The sequence below is a fragment of the Ailuropoda melanoleuca genome, chromosome X (genome assembly GCF_002007445.2).
Source record: "Ailuropoda melanoleuca isolate Jingjing chromosome X, ASM200744v2, whole genome shotgun sequence".
NCBI classification, from domain to species: domain Eukaryota; kingdom Metazoa; phylum Chordata; class Mammalia; order Carnivora; family Ursidae; genus Ailuropoda; species Ailuropoda melanoleuca.
Genome location: NC_048238.1, coordinates 112,000,673 through 112,022,967, shown reverse-complemented (window position 1 = coordinate 112,022,967; position 22,295 = coordinate 112,000,673). Strand labels below are relative to the sequence as shown.

At 42.6% G+C, this 22,295-nt stretch overlaps 2 protein-coding genes across 10 annotated transcripts in view; both read left to right on the top strand.

Annotated features, from left to right (window-relative positions):
- Positions 1–14,921, top strand: part of F8 (coagulation factor VIII) — a 123,423-nt gene extending 108,502 nt beyond the window's left edge. For 5 of the 9 annotated variants that reach the window (XM_034649653.1, XM_034649652.1, XM_034649656.1 and 2 more), the window contains 4 exons: positions 3,704–3,848; positions 4,156–4,304; positions 5,043–5,219; positions 10,900–14,908. In XM_034649653.1, coding sequence (XP_034505544.1) covers positions 3,704–3,848; positions 4,156–4,304; positions 5,043–5,219; positions 10,900–11,055 — 627 coding nt within the window. In that variant the 3' untranslated portion in view covers positions 11,056–14,908. Of the gene's footprint in view, positions 1–3,703; positions 3,849–4,155; positions 4,305–5,042; positions 5,220–10,899 lie in introns of those variants that run through there. The other 4 variants (XM_034649663.1, XM_034649662.1, XM_034649649.1 and 1 more) reach the window with 4 other exon arrangements.
- A 1,743-nt stretch (positions 14,922–16,664) lies between these two features.
- On the top strand, positions 16,665–20,207 carry SMIM9 (small integral membrane protein 9). The gene is made up of 3 exons (XM_019793697.2): positions 16,665–16,764; positions 18,403–18,635; positions 20,013–20,207. Exons 2-3 carry the CDS (start codon positions 18,494–18,496, stop codon positions 20,144–20,146), a joined length of 276 nt encoding a protein of 91 aa, XP_019649256.1. The 5' UTR covers positions 16,665–16,764; positions 18,403–18,493; the 3' UTR covers positions 20,147–20,207.
- The last annotated feature ends 2,088 nt before the right edge of the window (positions 20,208–22,295 follow it).

Sequence of the window (22,295 nt, the reverse complement as noted above, 5' to 3'; positions counted from 1 at the left end):
GTTCTTTATGCGTTCTGAAAAATAAGCCCTTATCACATACATGATTTGCAAATGCTTCTCCCATCCTGGGGGTTTGGGCCTTTCACTTTCCAGACAGTCCCTCCCCCTCCTCCCCCTCCCCCTCTTTTTCTGGCTATGCTTTTGCTACCATATCTAAGGAACTGTTGTGTAATAGAGTTTCTAGGCAGAGTCCTTTGATGCACAAATGTTTTTCGTTTGGATGGGGTGCAACTTTCCCTTTGTTTTTCTTCCTCCTCCNCTCCTCCTCCTCCTTCTTCTTTTGTGGTTCTGCTTTTGCTGCCACACTTAAGGAACCGTTGCATAATCAAAGCCACCAGGATTTACATCTATGTTTTATTCCAAGGGTTTCCCAGTTTCCTCGCTTACATTTAGGCTTGTGATCCATTTTTGGTGTTCATTTTCAGACACAGTTTCAAAGTGGACTCTGCATTCTTTCTTTTGTCTGTGGATATTCATTTTTCCCAGTACCATTCCTTGAAGAGATTGCTCATTCCTACATTGAATGACCTGGGCACCCTTGTTCAGTATCAACTATTCATACGTCTGTGGGTTTATTTCTAACTCTAAATACCAAAACAGTGACCCATATGTCTACCGTTATGTCAGTATCACACTTTTTAGGATTGCTGTAGCTCTGAAGTAAGTGTTGAAATTGGGAAGTGTGGGTCCTCCCACACTTTGCTCTTTTTCCAGATTGTTTTGGCTCTCTGTGTCCCTTGCGGGCCCATATGCATTTAGGATTGGCTTTAATATTTCTGCAAAACGAAGTCACTGAGATTTGGATAGGGGCTGCGTTGAATCTCTATATTGCCTTGGATTAGGGCCATCTTAACAATATTAAATGTTCAATTTACTGAAACAGGATGACTTTCCACTTATTTAGGTCCTCTTTAATTTCTTTCAGCAATGATTTGTAATTTTCAGTGCACAAGTCTTGCACCCCCTTGGCTAAATTTATTCCTATGTATTTAAATCCATCTGATGCTATTTTAAATAGAATTGTTGGGGATGCCTGGGTGGCTCAGTTGGTTAAGTGTCTGCCTTCGGCTCAGGTCGTGATCTCAGGGTCCTGGAATTTACCCCCACATCAGGCTCCCTGCTTGGCGGGGTGTTTACTTCTCCCTCTGCCCCTCCCCCCTACTGATGCTATCTCTCTCAAAGAAATAAATAAAACCTTTTTAAAAAACATACTAATTTATTTTTTTAAATGTTTTATTTATTTGTCAGAGAAAGAGAGAGACAGAGAGCACAAGGAGGGGGAGTGGCAGGCAGAGAGAGAAGCAGGCTCTCCGCTGAGCAGGAAGCCCGATTTGGGACTCAATCCCAGGACCCTGAGATCATGACCTAAGCTGAAGGCAGATGCTTAACGACTGAGCCACCCAGGCGCCCCTAAATAAATAAAATATTTTAAAAAATAGAATTGTCATCAAATTCATCTTAGATTTTTTCATTGCTACTATATAAAAACACAACTGATTTTTGTGTGTGGATCTCATATCCTTGCTACTTTGTTGAATTCACTTATTAACTCTATGTGTTTTGTGTATTGTTTAGGATTTTTTATATATATATATATTTTTTAAAGATTTTATTATTTATTGGACAGAGATAGAGACAGCCAGCGAGAGAGGGAACACAAGCAGGGGGAGTGGGAGAGGAAGAAGCAGGCTCATAGCAGAAGAGCCTGACGTGGGGCTCGATCCCATAACGCCGGGATCACGCCCTGAGCCGAAGGCAGACGCTTAACCGCTGTGCCACCCAGGCGCCCCAAGGATTTTTTATATTTTATATAAAATTTATATAATTTTTTTATTTTATATAATATCATCTGAGAAGAGATAGTTTTCCTTATTCCTTTCCAATTTAGATGCCTTTTATTTCTTTTTCTTGTGTCATTGCCCTGGGTAGGATTACCATTACAATCTTGAATAGAAGCAATAAAAGCAAGCATTCCTGTCTTGTTCCTGATGTTAAGGGAAAAGCTTTCAGTCTTCCATCATGGAGTATGATATTAGCTATGGGTATTTCATAAATGCCCTTTATTATGTTTGGTAATTCCCCTTCTATTCCTAGTTTGCTGGTATTTTTTGTCAGGAAAAACTGGGTTTTGCTGAATGCTTTTTCTGCATCAGTTAAGAGGATCACGTGGGTTTTTTTCACCTTTGTTTTATTAATTTAGTGTTAAGTAATTTTCTTTTGTTGAAGCATCTTTGTATTCCTGGGAGTATTCCTATTTGGACATGAAATGTAATATTTATAATGTGCTGCTGGATTCAGTTGGCTAAAATTATTTGAAGATTTTTGGATCTATATTTTTTTAAAGATTTTCTTTATGTATTTGAGAGAGAGAGAGCACAAGCAGGGAGGAGGATCAGAGGGAGAGGGACCCTGAGATCATGACCTGGGCAGAAGGCAGATGCTTAACCACCCGGGTGCCCCATATTCTTTTTTTTTTAAGATTTTATTTATTCATTTGAGAGAGTGAGTTTGAGCAAGGAAGAGAGAGAACAAGAGTAGGGGGCGGAGCAGTGGCAGAGGGAGAAGCAGACTCCCCACTGAGCAGGGAGTCCAATGTGGGGCTCGAACCTGGGACTCCAGGATCATGACCTGAGCCAAAGGCAGACACGTCACCAAGTGAGCCACCCAGGCATCCCTCTATATTCTTGTTTTAAAGATTTTTTATTTATTATTTGAGAGAGAGAGAGAGAGAATGAGTTGGGGAGGGGCAGAGTGAGAGGAAGAAGCGGACTCCGCAGTGAGTAGGGAGCCCAGCTTGAGGCTCAATCCCAAGACCCTGTGATCATGACCTGGTGAAGGCAGATGCTTCACCAACAGAGCCACCCAGGCACCCACCCCAGCAAAACAATTTCTTAGAAAATTCCCCATAATACTATAACTCTGATGTGTGATTATATAACAGACTTAAATTGATTCCTGTTTTAGTGTATTCAAGTGGATACAAATCCCAGGTGTTTTGTAAAAGGTAATTTTCAACTTTTCTTATACTGTATGCCATGGTTTAAATCTAGGCCTTTTGAATAGGTATTACTATCATATTTCTCAAACTGTGTTCCTTTTCCTTTAAATACGCTGTGTACTTTCTTCTGGAACCTAGACTTGTCAAGGTCTTAACCCCACATGTTGGATGTTAACATGTGTCTCACAAGTTCATACACAAGGAATTATTCATTAAAGCCTCATAGTTCATGCACACAAACACATACACACACGACCCACATTCTTGTAAGATTATTCTGAGGCCAGTGTGGTAGGGTGCTGACTCTGCCCTAAGCTAGCACTTCTCAAACTTCGCATTCTGATTCAGTAGATCTGGCATAGAGCCTAAGATACAGTATTTCTAATTGCTCCCAGGTGTTCCTGACACCGCTGGATTAGCAAAGCCATAAATGGCTTCCTCAACTTTGATGAGCCTTTTACAGGACCCCAAAGCAGAAGACCACTTCACCTGCCCAGACTTAATCTCCCTTGTTCCATTCTTCTTCCAGGTGTTGCTCTCCTTCGAGTATTCCATTCTAACATCTGTCTAGCTAGAACGGTTTTATTTGAGTGTTGAATGCTGTTGAGAAACACACAAAGCAAAATTAGAAGGAAAATATGATTGGGAGGAATTACTTTTTACTGTCTCCACTTTCCATGTACCTGTGCTAATCTGTCTGTACAGGTCTTCTTTGCCAATGTGGATTCATCTGGGATAAAACACAATATTTTTAACCCTCCAATTATTGCTCGGTACATCCGTTTGCACCCAACACATTACAGCATCCGCAGCACTCTTCGCATGGAGCTGATGGGCTGTGATTTAAACAGTAAGTGCCAAGTCTTCATGTATCCTTCCCTCTCCCAACCCTGGGTAGGATGACTAACCATCCGAGTGTTCTCAAGAGTAGGGGGATTTGCCAGGACACAAAACTATTAATGCTAAAACCAGCCCGATCCTGAGCAAACCCAGGACTTGGTCATTCTAACCATGGGATTCCCTAGGGGCAGCCACCTCCCAAGGTACTATTAACAAGGCAAATCAAAGTCAAACAGAACTAAGAAGAGCTGACCCGAACATGAGGGGCATGTCAGGTTAACAGTAACCGATGATTACATCCCTTTAATTTCTCTGAGGTTGCAGCATGCCACTGGGAATGGAGAATAAAGCAATAGCGGACGCCCAGATTACTGCCTCATCCTACTTAAACAGTATGTTTGCCACGTGGTCTCCTTCACAAGCCCGACTGCACCTCCAGGGGAGGACTAATGCCTGGAGACCTCAGGTAAGAGGCAACAAATTTGCCATTTAACTGATGCAGAACAGGGAGCACAGGTTGGGAAAGAATAGGGAAAGTCCTTGACTGCTTCTTTAGAGGCACTTCTGTCACCCGGTTGTTCCCAAAAATGTGTCAAGGGTGAAGGCCTCTGGGCGAAAAACTCCCCACAGATATTTCGTGGATGTGCCATGTGATTTCACATAGCATTTGTTGGGGGAAATGATCCCTCATTGAACCTCCTAGAAGCAGAATCTCTCTATGAATACTGGGCTGTTATCTGTGAAGGAATTGTAGTAGCCTCAAAGGAAAGTGTCACGGTCGTGTACAGTTCATTGGGCACAGCTGTTTTTCCAGAACCACTGAATCTGTGATTTTCAAACACTGAATATCTTTTGGGGTTGAATGCAGTCAGTGGTCTCTGCTCCTCTAAGGGGCTCACTTTAAGCAAAACAGCTTGTATAACACATTGCCGAACTTGTAATACTCTATCTATATACGGCTCATATATTCATTTACCAAACATGTACTGGGCACCTATTAAATGTCAGACCCTGAGAATACAGGGACGAATCATGAAAACTTTCAGCAATGAAGTTGCTTAGAGTCTAATAAGGGAGACTGACAAAGAGACCATTAAAACGCAGAGTGATGATACCTGCTGTGACGTGGTGAAGGAGGAAGGCTGTGAGGGTTTCTGGGAGCAAATAGTAACCAACATGATACTAGTCTAACTGACTTCCCCAGGCAAATAATCCAAATGAGTGGCTGCAAGTGGACTTCCAGAAGACAATGAAAGTCACAGGAATAACCACCCAGGGGGTGAAATCTCTCCTTACCAGCATGTATGTGAAGGAGTTCCTCATCGCCAGTAGTCAAGATGGCCATAACTGGACTCTTTTTCTTCAGAACGGCAAAGTAAAGGTACGCTGGTCTCATGGGAAAGGCACAAAATCTCTCCTAGGGCTTGACATTTAGAAACAGAACAAGGTTGATATATGATCAAGCTTTCAAGATAAATTTTATTGGGTATCTACAGTAATAGGCACCATGAAAGACATGAGAGTTGTTTGCCAAATGTTGAAAGATGTCTGTATCCTCATCAGCAACTTAGAGTCCAATTCTCATTGACCTTTAACATACAGAACCCAGACAATCTTCCTTCTTGATGTGGGTTTGCTAGATAAGTCAACAAATTATGCTAATTTGAGGACATAACAAATCTTGCTATCCTATACTAAGAACCCCTCAGGTCCCTAAAAACAGCATGTTCTTTCTCATACCAGGCTTTTTTTTTTTTAAAGATTTTATTTATTTATTTGACAGAGATAGAGACAGCCAGAGAGAGAGGGAACACAAGCAGGGGGGAGTGGGAGAGGAAGAAGCAGGCTCATAGCGGAGGAGCCTGATGTGGGGCCCGATCCCACAACACCGGGATCACGCCCTGAGCCGAAGGCAGACGCTTAACCGCTGTGCCACCCAGGTGCCCCTCATACCAGGCTTTTATACATAACTGTTTGTTCTACAGAGAACACTTCTTTTCTAGGTGCTTTGCTCTGCCCCTTTTACTTGGCTCATTTGTTAAGTCTCAGATAAACGTCATCTCCTCCAGGAAGAATTCCCTGATCCTCCAATGCTGGATCAGACTTCTGTTTCTGGCAGTTCAGTGGACCAGAGTATAGATAATAAATAATCTACAGGACATTCCCATTTTTAAAAAGGTGTATCTGTGATACATGCTACCATATGGATGAACCTTGAATGCATTATGTGAAATGAAACAGGTCACACCCCGCCGTGGGGCATGGGAAATGTGGCGTTCGGAAATAGGCCAGACGTAAAAGGACAAATGTTGTATGAGTCCATTTATGTCAATGTATTAGTGAGGCTTCTCCAGAGAAACAGAACTGATAGAATGTGTGTGTGCATGCCCACCTGTGTACGTATGTCTGTGTATACAGAGATTATTGTAAGGAACTGGCTCATGATTGTGAAGGCTGACAAGTCCCAAGATCTGCAGGTAGAACCAGCAAGCTGGAGACCCAGGAGTACCAGTGGTCTGGTTCTGGTCCAACTCCAAAAGCCTGAGAGCCAAGATAGCTGATGATGTAAATCCTAGGCTGAAGGCCAGCAGGCTCAATACCTAGGAAGGGCCAGTAATAAAGTTTGAGCCCCAAACCTGGAAAAGCCAATGTCCCAGTTCAAAGGTAGTCAGGCTGGAAGAGTTCTCTCTTATTCAGAGGAAGGTCATCGTTTTGTCCTATTCAGGCTTTCAAACGATTGGAGAGCAATCTGCTTTATTCACTCTACCATTTGAATGTTAATCTCATCCAAAAACATCCTCCCAGACACACCCAGAGTAGTGTTTGACCAAATATCTGGGCACCTCCTGACCTAGTCAAGTTGACACACAAAATTAACAATATAATGAGATACCTGGAATAGGCAAGTTCATGGAAACGGAAAGTAGAACAAAGACTTGGGGGAGAGGTTAATGTCGAGTTGTTGTCTAATACATAGAGTTTCAGTTTTGCAAGGTGAAGAATTCTGCAGATGGATGGTGGTGATGCTTGTACAACATTGTGAATCTATTTAATGCCACTGAATTGTACACTTAAAACTGGTCGGAATGGTAAGTTATATGTTACGTATATATTATCATGATAAAAAGCCTATCTCAGTTATAGTACATACTTTTTTAAAAAGATTTTATTTATTTATTTGAGAGAGAGCACAAGCAGGGGGAGCGGCAGGCAGAGGGAGAAGCAGGCTCCCCTCGGAGCAGGGAACCAGATGCGGGGCTCCATCCCAGGACCCCGGGACCATGACCTGAGCAGAAGGCAGACACTTAACGGACTGAGCCATCCGGGGTCCTATAGTATATAGTACTTAATGCATTGTTACACTCGGTAAGGAAAGGGAACTCTCCAGCCTCCTCACCAAATGCAAGGAGAACTGAATGCATTAAGGAATGAACCCCAGACGGCAGCTAAAGCAGTCTCAGGTTAGTAGCACCTCCTGCCATCTGGAAGAACCATGCTCAAGTCCACTCCCAGTTTAGGTCTCCAAGAGTCCCACGTCCGAAAATGATAAGATCATAAATATTAACAAACATGCAAGACAACAAACCAACTTGACTACGGGTGAACAGAGGGGCTCCTGGCTGGCTCAGTCAGTAGAGCATACGATTCTGAGAGTCATGAGTTCAAGAATCCACGTTGGGTGTGGAGCCTACTTTGTTTTTAGATTTTTAAAATTTATTTGAAAGAAAGAGAGAGCACAAGCCGGGGGAGGGGCAGAGGGAGAGGAAGAAGCTGATTCCCTGCTGAGCAGAGAGCCTGATATGGGGGCTCAACAGCAGGACCCTGGGATCATGACCTGAGCCAAAAGCAGATGCTTGATGCACTGAGCCACCCAGGCACCCTGAGTGTGGGGCTTACTTTAAAAAAATTAATTAAATTAAATTTTAAAAAGACAAGTGAGCAGAAACAGTCAATACAGAGTTAGAATCTGAAAAACATCAGATATTGATGAACTATGAAAACATAAAAATAAATGCCAAATTATCCAAAATTATTAGGTGGTTTTGGGAAAATAAAAGTACTTTTAGAAATGAAAAACATAGGGGCACCTGGGTGGCTCAGTCGGTTAAGTGCAAAACAAGAGAAAAGGTCAGTGGTAGAAAACAAATAAAATCACTTGTGGAAAGAGAAGTGAAGAAATACTAATATTTGAGACCTGTGGATCAGAGTACTGGCTTCTGGAACCGAAAGGAAAGGGATTGAAAGTATGTGGGACTAGAGGTGACACCGTTTCTGGTGAAGGGGGATACATCTGTTGGAGGCTTGGTGATGCACAAGAACAGAAATCAACTGGTGGAAATCAAGTGTCCTATAAAAGCAAAAACATCACAAGTCACAAGCGCGTTTCTATTAAAGAAATTGCACTTCACTTTATCAGCAGCAGAGGGTGTTCCTGGGCTAATTAACGTAATACTCCGCCCGACTTTCTTGCCCCTGCCTGCATAACTCATCTGTTATTGCTGGAACAAGAAGTCATAAAGAATTTCTAAATGAACAGAAAACAGCACATGAGGTAAAAGGTATTATTGTTCTTGATTTTTTCACTGCCTGTTTCCTTGAAAACTCCATTGACTTTGGGCTTGGCAATAGTACTCATTTTGACCAATGGAATGTGAGTCCAAACAGAAACTTTAAATGTGTGTGTTTGGTTTTTTTGTTAAGATTCTATTTATTTATTTAACGGAGACACAGCCAGCGAGAGAGGGAACACAAGCAGGGGGAGCGGGAGAGGAAGAAGCAGGCTCCCAGGAGAGGAGCCTGACGTGGGGCTCGATCCCAGGACTCTGGGACCATGCCCTGAGCCAAAGGCAGACGCTTAACGACTGCACCACGCAGGCACCCCTAAATGTGTGTGTTTGGCTCAGTCTCTTGTGCCTCTGCTATGAGATAAAAATGTCCAACCTGCGAAGATGCATTGAACAGGAGGCTCGGCCTGGAGCGGAGCCTCAACGAACCCAGAGTACTCTTGGCCTGTAGATACCATTTCCCAGTAAAAGGAAGCTGGGATCCTTCGAAAAATTACTGATTCCAAAGCTAGAGCAAAGAAGCTGTCAGGTAATCTTGGAACATCTTGGTGTGCCAGAATGCACGAACACTAATGCGGTCTTTTGAAAAGGACACAAGAGCTGGATTGAAGGGGTTCCTGCTGGCCAAATTTGAAACAATTTGAGCATCAAAAAGAATAATGATGGTAATGGATTATAATACATACAATAGAGAAAGAATCCAGGAGTCCAGAATCATAGTTAAAAATATAAAGGGGGAGAAGGAGCTTTTCTCCACAGAATTCCGCTAATACTGTAGAAGAAATGACAAAATTAGGAAATCAATTTGCACTCATTAATATACTATTTAATACTTGTAAAGAACTTCAATGAATGCTGAAACCATTGTATGAAAGCTTGATGGGGAATATTTACATGGTCTCGAAGTATCATTGCACAGATTGTTAGGGAAGGGAAATGATCACCTTTATAACAGAGTGAGTTGGTGGACACCACCTTTACTACGTGATCAAACTTTGCATCATCAATTTATGGGGCAAACTAGCATCATGTGTCCCCTGATGTGATCTAATGGGAAGGACACATCACGCACTGGGTTTTCTCACTAAAAATGTTTATCCAAGGGGCAGCTGGGTGGCACAGTTGGTTAAGCTTCAGACTCTTGGTCGTGATCTCAGGGTTGGGAGATTCCCTCTGCTCCTCTTGCTTGGGTGCTCACTCTCTCTCTCTCAAAAAAATACATAAATCTTAAAAAAAGATTTAACCAAAATCTAATAATGAGAAAGCAGTCACACAAACTTAGAATGTGGGACATTCTAAAACACAGTAGCCCTAGACTTTTAAAAATGTCAATGTCATAAATGACAAAAAAAAAAGTCCAGAGACTAGGAGTCTGTTCTGGTTTAAAGGTGATTTAAATATTAGGCTATATTATATCAGTATTAACATTTGGTGGATATGATAACGTTATTCTATGGTTATAAATGCTTTTATTTTTAGGTTTGACATGCTGAAGTATTTAGGAGTAAAATGCCATGATGTTTACAACTTCCTTTCAAGTAGTTCAGGAAATGTGTGTGTGTGTTTGTGTGTGTGTGTGTAAGCATGTGTGTGGAGAAATAGAGTAAAAATCTCAATAAGTTAACAATTAGTGAATGTAGGTGAAGGATTTAAGTGTTCATTGCATTATTCTTTCAATTTCTTGAGGGTAACATTTGAAAATAAAAACTTGAGGGGACATAACAAGGAATAAGTCTAACAGAAGATGTACAAGAACAGGGACCTTAATGTTTTTCAAGAGTTTCGTCAAACACACAAACTTTAATGGTATTTATAGTGTATTTGCCACGTATATACACTATACTATTCATTCTATGTGTGGAAGATATCAGTGACCAAGGTCTCTGACCCTCGTGGAGCTGATTGACATTGTGTTGTTTTGTTATGATTCTGAAGTTAGTAGCAAGAGGTATGAAACCAACGTATGAAACCAACTCATGGCTGTAGATACCATTTATTGTGCACTCGCCTTGCAACAGCAAATGCACTGGGGCAGAAACCCGACTCCCTCCTCCACATGGCTCAGCAGGCAGTTGCCATGCGTAACCTTGGACAGAACAGTCAGTTTCACTGAGATTTTGGCAAGTGGATGAGAACATTCCAGATATAAAGCATAGCTGGAGCAAAGGGTGCTCTTAATTCTACATGTCACACCCACTTTCCCAGGCTGAGGCATAGAACACAGAGTCATCCAGTCGCCCCCCCACCCCATAATTCAGTCCGGGACTGCTGGAATCATGGACTACTCAATCGGGAGTGGAAAAACGTCTGTGCTTCGCGAGGGGCACTGCGATAGATGCTAATGAGGGTGAGGGCCATGTTGGGGCGGAGGTACCGGTTTGTGGCTGACACAGTAGGAGGCCAACGGACTCAGCGGCCTGGAGAGAGGGAAGGGGGACAAACATTGTAATGTTCGTCCTGTCAGACAACTCATAAATGCTGTTTTTCTTCTTTCAGGTTTTTCAGGGAAATCAAGACTCCTTCACACCTGTGGTGAACTCTGTGGACCCGCCACTACTGACTCGCTACCTTAGAATTTACCCCCAGACCTGGGCGCGCCAGATTGCCCTGAGGCTGGAGGTTCTGGGCTGTGAGGCCCAGCAGCTGTCCTGAGGGTCCAGACCACTCCCTAACTCGGGCCCAGCACCCCTCTCAGACTTGCCTTCTGCCTCCGAGCCCAGCTTGCGGGTTATTTCCTGCCCCACACTGCTCATGGCGCCGGGACGTGTGTGTGTGTGTGTGTGTGTGTGTGTGTGTGTGTGTGTGTGTGTGTGTGTGTGTGTGTGTGTGTGTGTGTGTGTTGAAACTGCACGGTCCTAGCAGACGCTGCCCTGAAGCTTCCCAAATCAATTGTCATTAACCCTCCGTTTCCCAAGAGCGTTGCATTCAGTTTAAGTCTTCTCCATTTGCTGCAACTGCTCCCAGATTGGTTTTTCCTTCCCCCGTAATGAGGAAAGTAGGAAACCCATCTGGAAAGCATTCTCCTCCTGACAAATTAGGTCTCTCACACGGCCACCACTTCCTCTTTTGTAGAAAAACAGTGTGTTTAAAGTTGGCAGAAGATACTCATGACATAAGCATTTCAGATTAGGCTTCAAACGTTTAAAATAAAACTCTCATTTGTTTATTATCCTGTGAAGCATGGAGCAAAACATGTTTGGGGATCATATCGCCACAGCCTTGAAGCCAAAGGCAAGTCATTTTAACAATCTGCAAAATGTAGATAATGTAAAAACCAGTACATAAACTCTATTTTTTTAAAAGATTTTATTTATTCATTTGACAGAGATAGATAGAGACAGCCAGCGAGAGAGGGAACACAAGCAGGGGGAGTGGGAGAGGAAGAAGCAGGCTCCCAGCGGAGGAGCCTGACGTGGGGCTCGATCCCACAACGCTGGGATCACGCCCTGAGCCGAAGGCAGACGCCTAACCGCTGTGCCACCCAGGCGCCCCCATAAACTCTATTTTTGCCTCTTTATAGATATAGGTTTAGATAGATATCATTATTTTAGTTGGTCGTCATGGGGCATTGTTGGTGGCATACTCTTACCTCAAAAACCACTGTTTTTAAATTGAGACTCATAGTTGGGAATCAAGAACCCCCCCACAATTCCCTGACGTTATATACAACATTATGTATGAATGCATGTGTGCATTTTTCTGACAAGAGTGTCCAAAGATTTCATCAGAGTTCTAAAGGGGTGAATGGCTTTAAAGAGTGCAATTTAATCTCAGAAGGATGTACAAATAAAGCCATTTGGTCTTAATTCTAATCAACAAGTAAAATAATAGGTTAGGATCACAGGAGTAAAATGACAATGTCTCCTTGAAGTTTGTGCTGACCAGGAAAGGTAATAATCATAACGGATTTCTAAAGGGCATGTTTTTAAGAAAAAAACAAGGAAAATTCCTGGCTATCTGGGATAGGAGCTTCAACTGTGTAATTCTAGTGATATACTCATTTTACTCCCTCCCTCAGCTAATTTTCTGCTGAAACACAACAAAAATGAAACAGGGGAAATTCTATACCATGACTGGAAACCAGAATCCCAATTACATAGTTGGAATTTCGTACACGGCAAAGGGGGCCATAAACCATAGAGCAGTTAGAGGAAGCATCCAAAGTCAGCAATCCAGAGCAGCTTAAAAGCAGGAGTTCCTAGTATAAGAGAAAAATGTGTTACAATCTCAGAAGAAGTAAGAAAACAGATGCTTTTTTCCCCCAAGCTAGAGCATTTTCTAATAATCCTGCTTGATGCTGATCGGACCTTTTGGGGAATGTAGCATTGCTGTCACAGTCTAATCACAAACCACAACCGATGATGGTACAGAAGGTTATAATTCTGTAAGATTGTAAGGTTAGAGGTTAATTTACAGAAATCAATAAATTGTTTTTCTTAATAGCCTGGTAAAAAAGTTAACCCCAAAGGTGATGTGGTTTTATTTCCTGTAAAATGTTAGCCACTCTTATGTCTAACTTAATGACCCTGTTTTGGCATTCTTTTCCTATTGACGATGTACATCTCTATTTCTCAAATGCTCTTGGACCCAGGCCTTTTGTCTGCCTGCTGGTTTCCTCAATAACTAGTTAAATAAAACCATGGCACATACAAACAAATGCCTTCGAGAGTTGTGTTTTTACACTGGAAATAAAAATGTGAGCACTGATATTAAAAACAAACAGAGGCACTGAATGGCAAGATGGAAACTTTAGAAAACAAAATCAGTGAGTTAGAATACCAGATTAAATTGAGGTCAGAGTAGGAAGTGTTATCATTTACAAGAGGTAAAATAAAATTTTAAAAAGTTAGAAATGGAGCCTTGATCCAGGAGAAGGCTTTATAGAGAGAGACTGAAAGAGAAATGCTGTGCTGTGCTTACTGTGGCTGCGGTTAGCAATACTGCATTGTGCACTTCAAAATGTGTTCTTACCACAATAAAAATTGAAAGTTCCTGAAAGATCAGATTAGATGTGGTCAAATAAAACAATAGGAAAAAAATTCTTTGGGATAAAATAATAATAATAATCAAACAAATTTGAATTTTCAGATCAGAATCTCTTAGTGCAAAGCGAAATTAAAGAAAGGAAAACAGACACGATTGCTAGCACCAGAAACTCCACACTATTTTATAATCCTGGTTGAGGTAGTTACAAAATCACTGAGATAATAGAAAGTTAATTATCAGAAGACTGGGGAGTAAATTCACTCTCCTATGACAAATAGAGTCTCTAACTTTAAGTGAACAAATATAATTTTCTGTCACAAACATTTTATCAAACGTAATCTCAAGGTTACAAGTCAACAATCTTTGGAAGATACATATTAAAACAAGTCTATCTTTCAATGTTGTAGAGAAGTGTAGGGGCGCCTGGGTGGCTCAGTTGGCTGGGCATCTGCCTTCAGCTCGGGTCATGATCTGGGGTCCTGGGATCGAGCCCCACATAGGGCTTCCTGCTCTGCTGGGAATCTGCTTCTCCTTCTCCCTTTGCACCTCTTCCCACTCATGCTCTCTCTCACTCTCTCTCTCTCTCTGTCAAATAAATAAAATCTTATAAAAAAAGAGAGAGAAGTTTAGTGAACTCTATAGACTATATAGCAATCCAGCTTTATGATGACAAGATACAGATTCAGACTTAACTTTATTGTTTATGAAATGACCCTAACGATTTCTAACCTTCTTCCTCGACTATCTAATCACAGGGTGATGACTAACATAGCGCTCGCTCCTAGAAACTTTGTGGGTACAATTTCACCCATATTGCTAACCAAGACTGAGACCATAAAATTTCATTGAGATCAGAAGACTCAATATTACAAAGATGTCAGTTCTTCACCAGCGGATCTATAGATTGAACGCAATCTCAGTCTGAGTTCCAGTATTTTCTCATTGTTTAATCAAGCATGTGGAAATGTAAAAGACCAAGAATAGCCAAAATATTCCCAATATCAGATAACATTTATTTTATTTTTTAATATTTTTTAATTATTATTAAGTAATCTCTATACCCAACATGGGGCTTTAACTCACAACTCTGAGATCAAGAGTCACATGCTATGCCGACTGAGCCAGCCAGGGGCCCCAGCAACATTGATTTTAAAGCCACAGTAATTGAGGAACCTGGGCGGCTCAGTCAGTGAAGCGTCTGCCTTTGGCTCAGGTCATGATCCTGGGGTCCTGGGATAGAGCCCCACTCTCTCTCTCTCACTGTCTCTCTGTCAAATAAATAAATCTTTGAAAAAAATAAAGTCACAGTAATTAAGACAGTGGCATTGACACAAGGACAGAACAATAGATGAGTGGAACATATTAGAATCCAGAAGCAGACCCACATTGTATATGGACACTTGATTTATGACAAACTAGCTCTCCAGAACAGTAGTACTGGGTCAATTATAAATCCATATGAAAAACTGAAATTTGGGGCACCTAGCTGGCTCCTTCAGTAGAGCATGTGACTCTTAATCTCAGAGTCATGAGTTCAAGCCCCACGTTGGGGGTAGTGATTACTAAAAATAAGTAAATCAATAAACTTTAAAAAAAGAGAAAGCTATTTTTTAAAAATGAAATTTGACCCTTCCTCACACTATACAAAAATAAAATCAGTGTTAAGTTAATTAAAAGCTCTATGAACAGCAAACAATAAAATTTCTAGGAGGGTCATGGACGTGTTTCTTAAACAGCAACCCCAAAACCACTAACCATGAAGGAAAAGATTGATTAATTTGACTACATTTAGATTCAGATATTCTGTTCATTCACAGAGCGGGAGAAAATATTTGTAGTATGAACAATTGACAAATGGATGTGGAGCAGGTGGAACTCTCTTCTGCTGTTGTGGTATAATTATTTTGGAAAACAACCTGGCATTATCTACCAAAGTTGGGCACGTAGATACCCTACGATAATTCTCTTGGGTAGTGACCTAGGAGGAGAATTGCCACGTGAACCAAGAGACAGGGGAGCACCATCCATAACAGCTCCAACCTGGAAACCAGCCTTATTGCATACGTTTCCTAGTGGTTCATTTTTTTAAAAGCTTTTATTTATTTATTTGTCAGAAAGAGAGAGAGAGCACAAGCAGGGAAAGCAGCAGGTCCAGGGAGAGGGAGAAGCAGGCTTCCCACTGAGCAGGGAACCTGACATGGGGCTTGATCCCAGGACCCTGAGATCATGACCTGAGCTGAAAGCAGATGCTTCACTGACTGAGCCACCCAGGCACCCCTTTGGTGGCTCATTTTAATTGCTGTATGCTATTTGGTTATATAGTATATATCGCAATTTATCCATTTTTTCTCTAATACATCATTTATGCGGTTTCTTCTATGAAGGTGATCATCTTTTCTTAAAAATTAACTTGTAAGATGGGGCGCCTGGGTGGCTCAGAAGGGTGAGCATCCAGCGCTTGGTTTTGGCTCAGGTCATGGTCTCAGGGGTCATGGGATTGAGCCCCAGGTCAGGCTCTGCGCTCAGCAAGGAATCTGTTTGAGGATTCTCTCCCTCTGCCCCTCCCCCCAATCACCTGCATGCTCTCTCTGTCTCTGTCTCTCTCCAAAATAAATAAATAAAAATCTTAAAAAAGATCAACTTGTAAGAGTTCTTTGTATGTTAAGGTTCTTAACCTATTATTTGTCATATATGCTATGAAATGTATTACCTAATTTGTCATTAGTCATTTATATTTCTGTATAATATTTTTCTTTATGAGAGCTTAAATTTTTTATGCAATAAATTTATCATCAGTACTTTCAATTATGGTTTGGAGTTTTATGACATGCTCAAAGTACCTTTTTCCACACCAGGATTACCAAAAACATCCACCCATATTTGACTCCAATATGTACATGGTTTTATTTTTGTTTAGTCCTGATCCATCTAGAATTTATTTATTTTTGTGTGTATGGCCTTTCCTTCAGTGCATCTGAATGAATAGCCCACCATTATATTAAACCATCTCTTTTTCCCCACCATATGAAATGCCACTTTTATCATTTATTCAAGTTCCATATGTATACTATTGTAAGATATAGTAGATACCATGTGGCAAATAAAATACCTGAGAATTCCTCAAGCCTAAAAGGAAACACAGATGTTTGTACATAGGCAGAAAAAGATGCCTTTATGTTTAGCTGTCAAATAGAGAGAGGTGGGGGAGGGTTCTATGCATAGATGATATCATAAGGAATGGTAGCATTCTATTTGGAATTTCAGAGACCTTAGGGGAAGACTCTGACCAGTGTCTTCTGCAGACTGCTGCACTTTGAAGACTGAAGCTTAATTCACTGGCTTCTTTGGATCCCTTGTCACTAAGTCAATTTTCAGGTAAGTGGCTTCCCACCTGACATGGGTCTCTTTAAGTCCTAACAAACTGTAGATGAATGTATTAGTTATGAATGTCTTAAGTATTAGAAAGTCCAAATTAGAATGAGTCAAATAGGGGTTATTTTTTCTCATACCAAGCAGCCTGGAGGTGGGCTGACGGAGGTGTTGGTTTTGTGACTTGAAATTGTCAGAGTCAGAATAGATGTCATTTTCTTGGCCTTTTCTTCATGTACATTGCCTCATGGTAACCCTTAAACAATGGTCAAGACAGTACAAAGGGAAAATGGTAGCACCATCTCTTTTATCAAGACAGCAAAAAGTCTCCCAAGAAGCCACCCAACAGATTCCTGTTAATCCTCATAGTCCAGAACTATGTCACCTAACCATTGCTAGCTGCAAGGATGGCTGGGAGAGGCAGGAGTCAGGTTTTACAGCTTCTCCAGTAAGTGAATAAGAGACGGGAAGGACTGTTGGCTCAGGCAATAGACAAAATTTGCTATCCATTCATTCCTTCAGAAACAATTTATTGAGCATCTGAACACCCTATGTGCTAGGCACTGTTCAGCCCTGAGCAAAACAGACAAAAATCCCTGCTGTCAGAGAGCTGACATTCCCATCAAGAAAGACATAGAATAAAATAAGATAAACAAGTAAACATTCTGATGAGGTTTCTGAAGAAAGACCAAGCAGGCAAGCTGGTTAGGATGTTTGTGGGAGAGTGGTACAGTTTTAATAAATGGTTCTCAGGAAAACCCTCATGGAGAAGGAGATATTTGAGCACCTAAAGGAGGTGATATAATGAGTCAGGAGACCATTTGGAAGAAGGGGTTTGGGGGAACATTCCTTGGAGAGAGACTAGCAAGTAAAACAGACTCCAGATAGGAACAAAAGCTTGTTCAGGCAGAAATCAGGCTAAGGAGGAGCAATCAGGAGGAGAAAATCGTAAGATATTATCTAACTTACAACAAAGTGCCATCTTTTTGGCTGCTCAGTGAAGAGGCAGAAGGGAGGCCAGGATGGAATCAGGGAGACAGAGATGGTGGTGAGTCGTACTGGAGGCGGTGGGAAGTGGCAGGACTATGGAAACACTTCATAGAGAAAGCTGACCAGACTTCTCTGGCAGATGAAATTTGGAAGAAGACAACCCCACAGGGTTGGGCCTGAACAACTGTTATAACTTGCCTGAAGGGGGGTCTAGTCTACGAGGTCATGGCACCCACCTGGTAGAGCATAGCAAACTGTTGTTTTGTGTGGTTTTGCGTTTTGGAGAAGGGATGTATTTTGCTTTGGAAACTGATCATGTTCAGAATTCAGCAGTGTCACTCAGTGAATTATTCTTACGTTCATGACAAATGAGAAGCTTTTTGCAATAAAAACTAAACCACCATAAGGGCGTCTGGGTGGCTCAGTCGGTTAAACGTCCAACTCGTGATTTCAGCTCAGGTCATGATCTCAGGGTCGTGAGATGGAGCCCCGTGTTGGGCTCCATGCTCGGCGTGGAGTCTGCTTGAGATCCTCTCTCTCTCTCTCTCTCTCTTTCTCTCTCTCTCTCTTTCTCCCTCTCCCTATGCCCCTCCCCCTGCTGCTCACTCTCTCTAAAAAACAAAAACAAAACCCCTCCATCTTCTAACTCTTCAGACAAAGCTGCTTTGGAAAGAGCCAAGGAGAAGGACAGCTCCCCTTGGCCAAATGAGCTAGGAGTACAGCTGAGTGGCCTTGAGGAGAATCCATGGAGCCCCAGAAGCCGCTGAACATTGGATTTCTGCTGTGGCCCGTGAGCTGCCTCTTGATGGAGACCGCAAGTTCCTCAACATCTCCTTTACCTGCCGTTGGAATACAAGACAAAGCAGGATGGAAACCACGCTCAAGGGGTATGTTTGCTGTTAAGATCAATGTTCCCATTATCTTTGTAAGATGTAAGACTCATGTCTCAAGTCAGGAAAAGCTGAGTTTGTATTGCAAAATAGTGTTCACCGGGCACCTGGGTGGCTCAGTCAGTTAAGTGGCTGACTCTTGATTTCAGCTCAGGTCATGATCTCAGGGTCCTGGGATCAAGCTCCGCATCAGGTTCCATGCTTGGTGGGAAGTCTGCTTGAGATTTTCTCTCTCTCTCCCTCTCCCTGCCCCCCTCATGCTGTCTCTCACAGAGAAAGAGAGCACAAGCAGGGAGAGGGTCAATGGGAGAGGGAGAAGCAGGCTCCCCAATGAGCAGGGAGCCCCACATGGGGCTCAATCCCAGGACCCTGGGACCATGACCGGAGCCAAAGGCAGACGCTTAACCGATGCTGAGCCACCGAGGCACCCCAATAAATAAATCTTAAAAAAGAAAAGAAAAGGGGCGCCTGGGTGGCACAGCGGTTAAGCGTCTGCCTTCGGCTCAGGGCGTGATCCCAGCGTTATGGGATCGAGCCCCACATTGGGCTCCTCCTGCTATGAGCCTGCTTCTTCCTCTCCCTCTCCCCCTGCTTGTGTTCCCGCTCTCGCTGGCTGTCTCTATCTCTGTCAAATAAATAAATAAATCTTTAAAAAAAAAAAAGAAAAGAAAAATAGTGTTCCCAGTAAAGCAAACTATTCTGGTTTGGTCAATTTAGATCAACAACAACTAACCCACCGACTGTCATATGACAAAGGCTCCCTGAGGACAAAGGGATAATTAAAGTTTTTTGTGGGGAGGGGTTAGGGAAGACTTGTTCCCAGATCCCAGCTGCTGTCATGCACACATACAGCGCTCAGATCTTTTCATGAGGTACCCCCCACGCTTACTCACTATGACCTCAAAACAACCCTTGAGATATCTGGGGCAGAGATTACTGTTTCTATTTGATGTACAAGGAGGCAAAGATAATATTCACCTGAGGGTATCTTTTGTTAATGTAAATCCTTTGAATGCCTTGGAGCCATCACAGCAAAGTAGTCAAGAATATGGTCTCTGGGGGTGCCTGGGTGGCTCAGTTGGTTGAGCATCTCGGCTCAGGTCATGATCTCAGGGTCCTGGGATTGAGTCCCACATGGGGCTCTCTGCTCAGCGGGGAGCCTGCTTCTCCATCTCCCTCTGCCTGCTCCCCCTGCTTGTGCGCTCTCTCTTTGTCAAATAAATAAATAAAATCTTTTTAAAAAAGAATATGGGCTCTGGGCAACTATAAAAGCATGATATCTGGGACCACAATGTTAACTTGAACCAGGGTTCAAATCCCAGCCTTACAATTTACTTGATGTCTCCTCATTGAACATCTTTGCTTTCTCAGCAGAAAACCACGGGTTCTGGCTTAGCAACTTCAGAGATTACTTGTGGGATCGCATCAAGAGCTCCATACCCCCAGCAGCTATTTTTGCTTTTCTTCTCGCCATAGCCATAATGGGGACCCTCTGCTGCCTCACGTAAGCTGCTGTGGGATGAGGAGAGGGAAGGAGAGGGGAACCTGAGGGAGAGGCAGAACAATCAAGTTCCCCACCAGCCCATACATGTATAATTAGGGGAAAGTTTTAAGGAACGTAATTCTTGTTTTATCTGATCCCCTGCACCCGTTACCAACAACTTACAGGTGACATTGAATAACCAGTTTCCAACTGATTTTTTTTTTTACTAACTTCATTAACTCCTAATTATCTTTCCCTTTGGTTTTGGAATTATATATGGAAAATATAAAATTAACTATGTTTTCAAATGCTACAAATTCAAAATTTGCCATAGTATTTATCTATATAAATCATATGAAGTCAAAGAGATCCCTGAAATAGTTAACAAAATAAACATAGGTAGAAAAGCCGTAATTTTATTAATCCAGTCAGTATTTGCCAAAAGATGACTGCCTGCTGGTCTCTGTCCTAGTTGCTAGTGAGACAGAAATAAGACAACTGAATAATTGTCTGGTGGATCAATGCAATGGTGGGAGACAAAGTCCAAGCGGGGGAACCTATGAAAGCATGCTAAAGGATTGTTCAAACTGCACAATCTAGGGGCGCCTGGGTGGCACAGCGGTTGAGCATCTGCCTTCGGCTCAGGACGTGATCCCGGCGTTCCGGGATCGAGCCCCACATCAGGCTCCTCTACTGGGAGCCTACTTCTTCCTCTCTCACTCCCCCTGCTTGTGTTCCCTCTCTCGCTGGCTGTCTCTCTCTGTCAAATAAATAAATAAAATCTTTAAAAAAAAAACTGCACAATCTAATAAAGTGACTGCGGGCAAAGATCAGCTGAGGGTGTGGCGTCCCCACCCACGAGTCCTGATAATCATCAAATGATCACAGCATGGAGAACCCTGTCTAGGAAACAACCTTGGATATGGTTACTGACACACAGAACTGATCGGAGCCAAACAGATGTCAGCTAAGTTTTTGAGAGAAGCTTATTGCCAAAGAAACCAGAGCCAGAACTAAATGAGCTGTCTGTTGTGTGAGCCTTAAAACAGTATTTGGACCTCTGATCTTCCATGAGAAGGACACAGGCTTTGAAGTTTCCTAAGATGGCATGCTCCCCAACACTTGCTTCAGTCACAGCCACAGAGAATAATGGACAGGAAGAACCTCCTAGAAGGTGGGCAATGGGACACAGAGCTTCTCATACAAAGCAGATCAGGCCTAATCAATATGTCTGCCCAGCAGGATTACAGGATTACTTACAGAGCAAATGACTGCTGTGTGTCTCCCATTATTCCTTTTTCCAAATGGGAAAGTTTATGGTTCTACTCTTCCTGCCCCGTCATTGTATTCAGGGTGTGGAGATCAGGAACAGATAACTTGTTTTACTTAATAAGTTACTCAAACCAAGAGAAGCCGCACCCATATTTAAGAGAACCAAGCATCACCCAGGTACTCTGGACTTTGAGCCTAGATACAGTCAGTGATAAACGGGATTTTAGTCTCGTGATAAAGTTGTGCCGCAAGTCAGTTGTTGTGGAAGCAGACAATGAGACAGGAGTTCTGTGTTCAGGGTATTATCAGGGATCAACACCTGTGGAACGTAGGGGGAGAGACGGAGAGGTCAAACTGCTTTGCCAGCCCAACAAAGCCTCAGTTGACCCCATCAGAGTTGTCCCACATTAGCCTGAAATGGCTGAAACTTTTTTTTTTTTAGAGAGACAGAGAGAGCGAAAGAGAGAGAGTGCGCAAGACTAGGGAGGGGGCGGGGCAGAGGGAGAGGGAGAGAGAGAATCTCAAGCAGGCTCCGTGCCCAGCACAGAGCCTGATGCGGGGCCTCAATCCCAGGACCCTGGGATCTCAGGACCCGAGGTGAAATCAAGAGTCGGAAGTTTAACTGACTGAGCCACCCAGGCGCCCGTGAAATGGCTGAAACTTTATAGAGACTGTGCGTTGACAACACTCTCAGCAGCTAGAGAAATAAGGCTATTCTCAAGGAGGGACCCTAGTGGCATATTTCCATGTGCCCTACCGGGTGCCTATAGTCCATGTATGGAAGGAAAAATGCAACACATCAGACAGAGAAAGGCTGCAATTCCCAACCAAAGAAGCCAGGACTCAAAGATATATCTGATTCTTCATCTCTTAAGTCATTGCTACCCCAGCTATGGCCAGCA

What these genes read in the sequence shown, in the direction of transcription:
- SMIM9 (XM_019793697.2), top strand. Translation starts at nt 18,494, where the DNA reads ATGGAGCCCCAGAAGCCGCTGAACATTGGATTTCTGCTGTGGCCCGTG. An exon ending in ATGGAAACCACGCTCAAGGG is followed by an intron (nt 18,636 to 20,012) that starts GTATGTTTGCTG and finishes CTTTCTCAGCAG; the next exon opens with AAAACCACGGGTTCTGGCTT.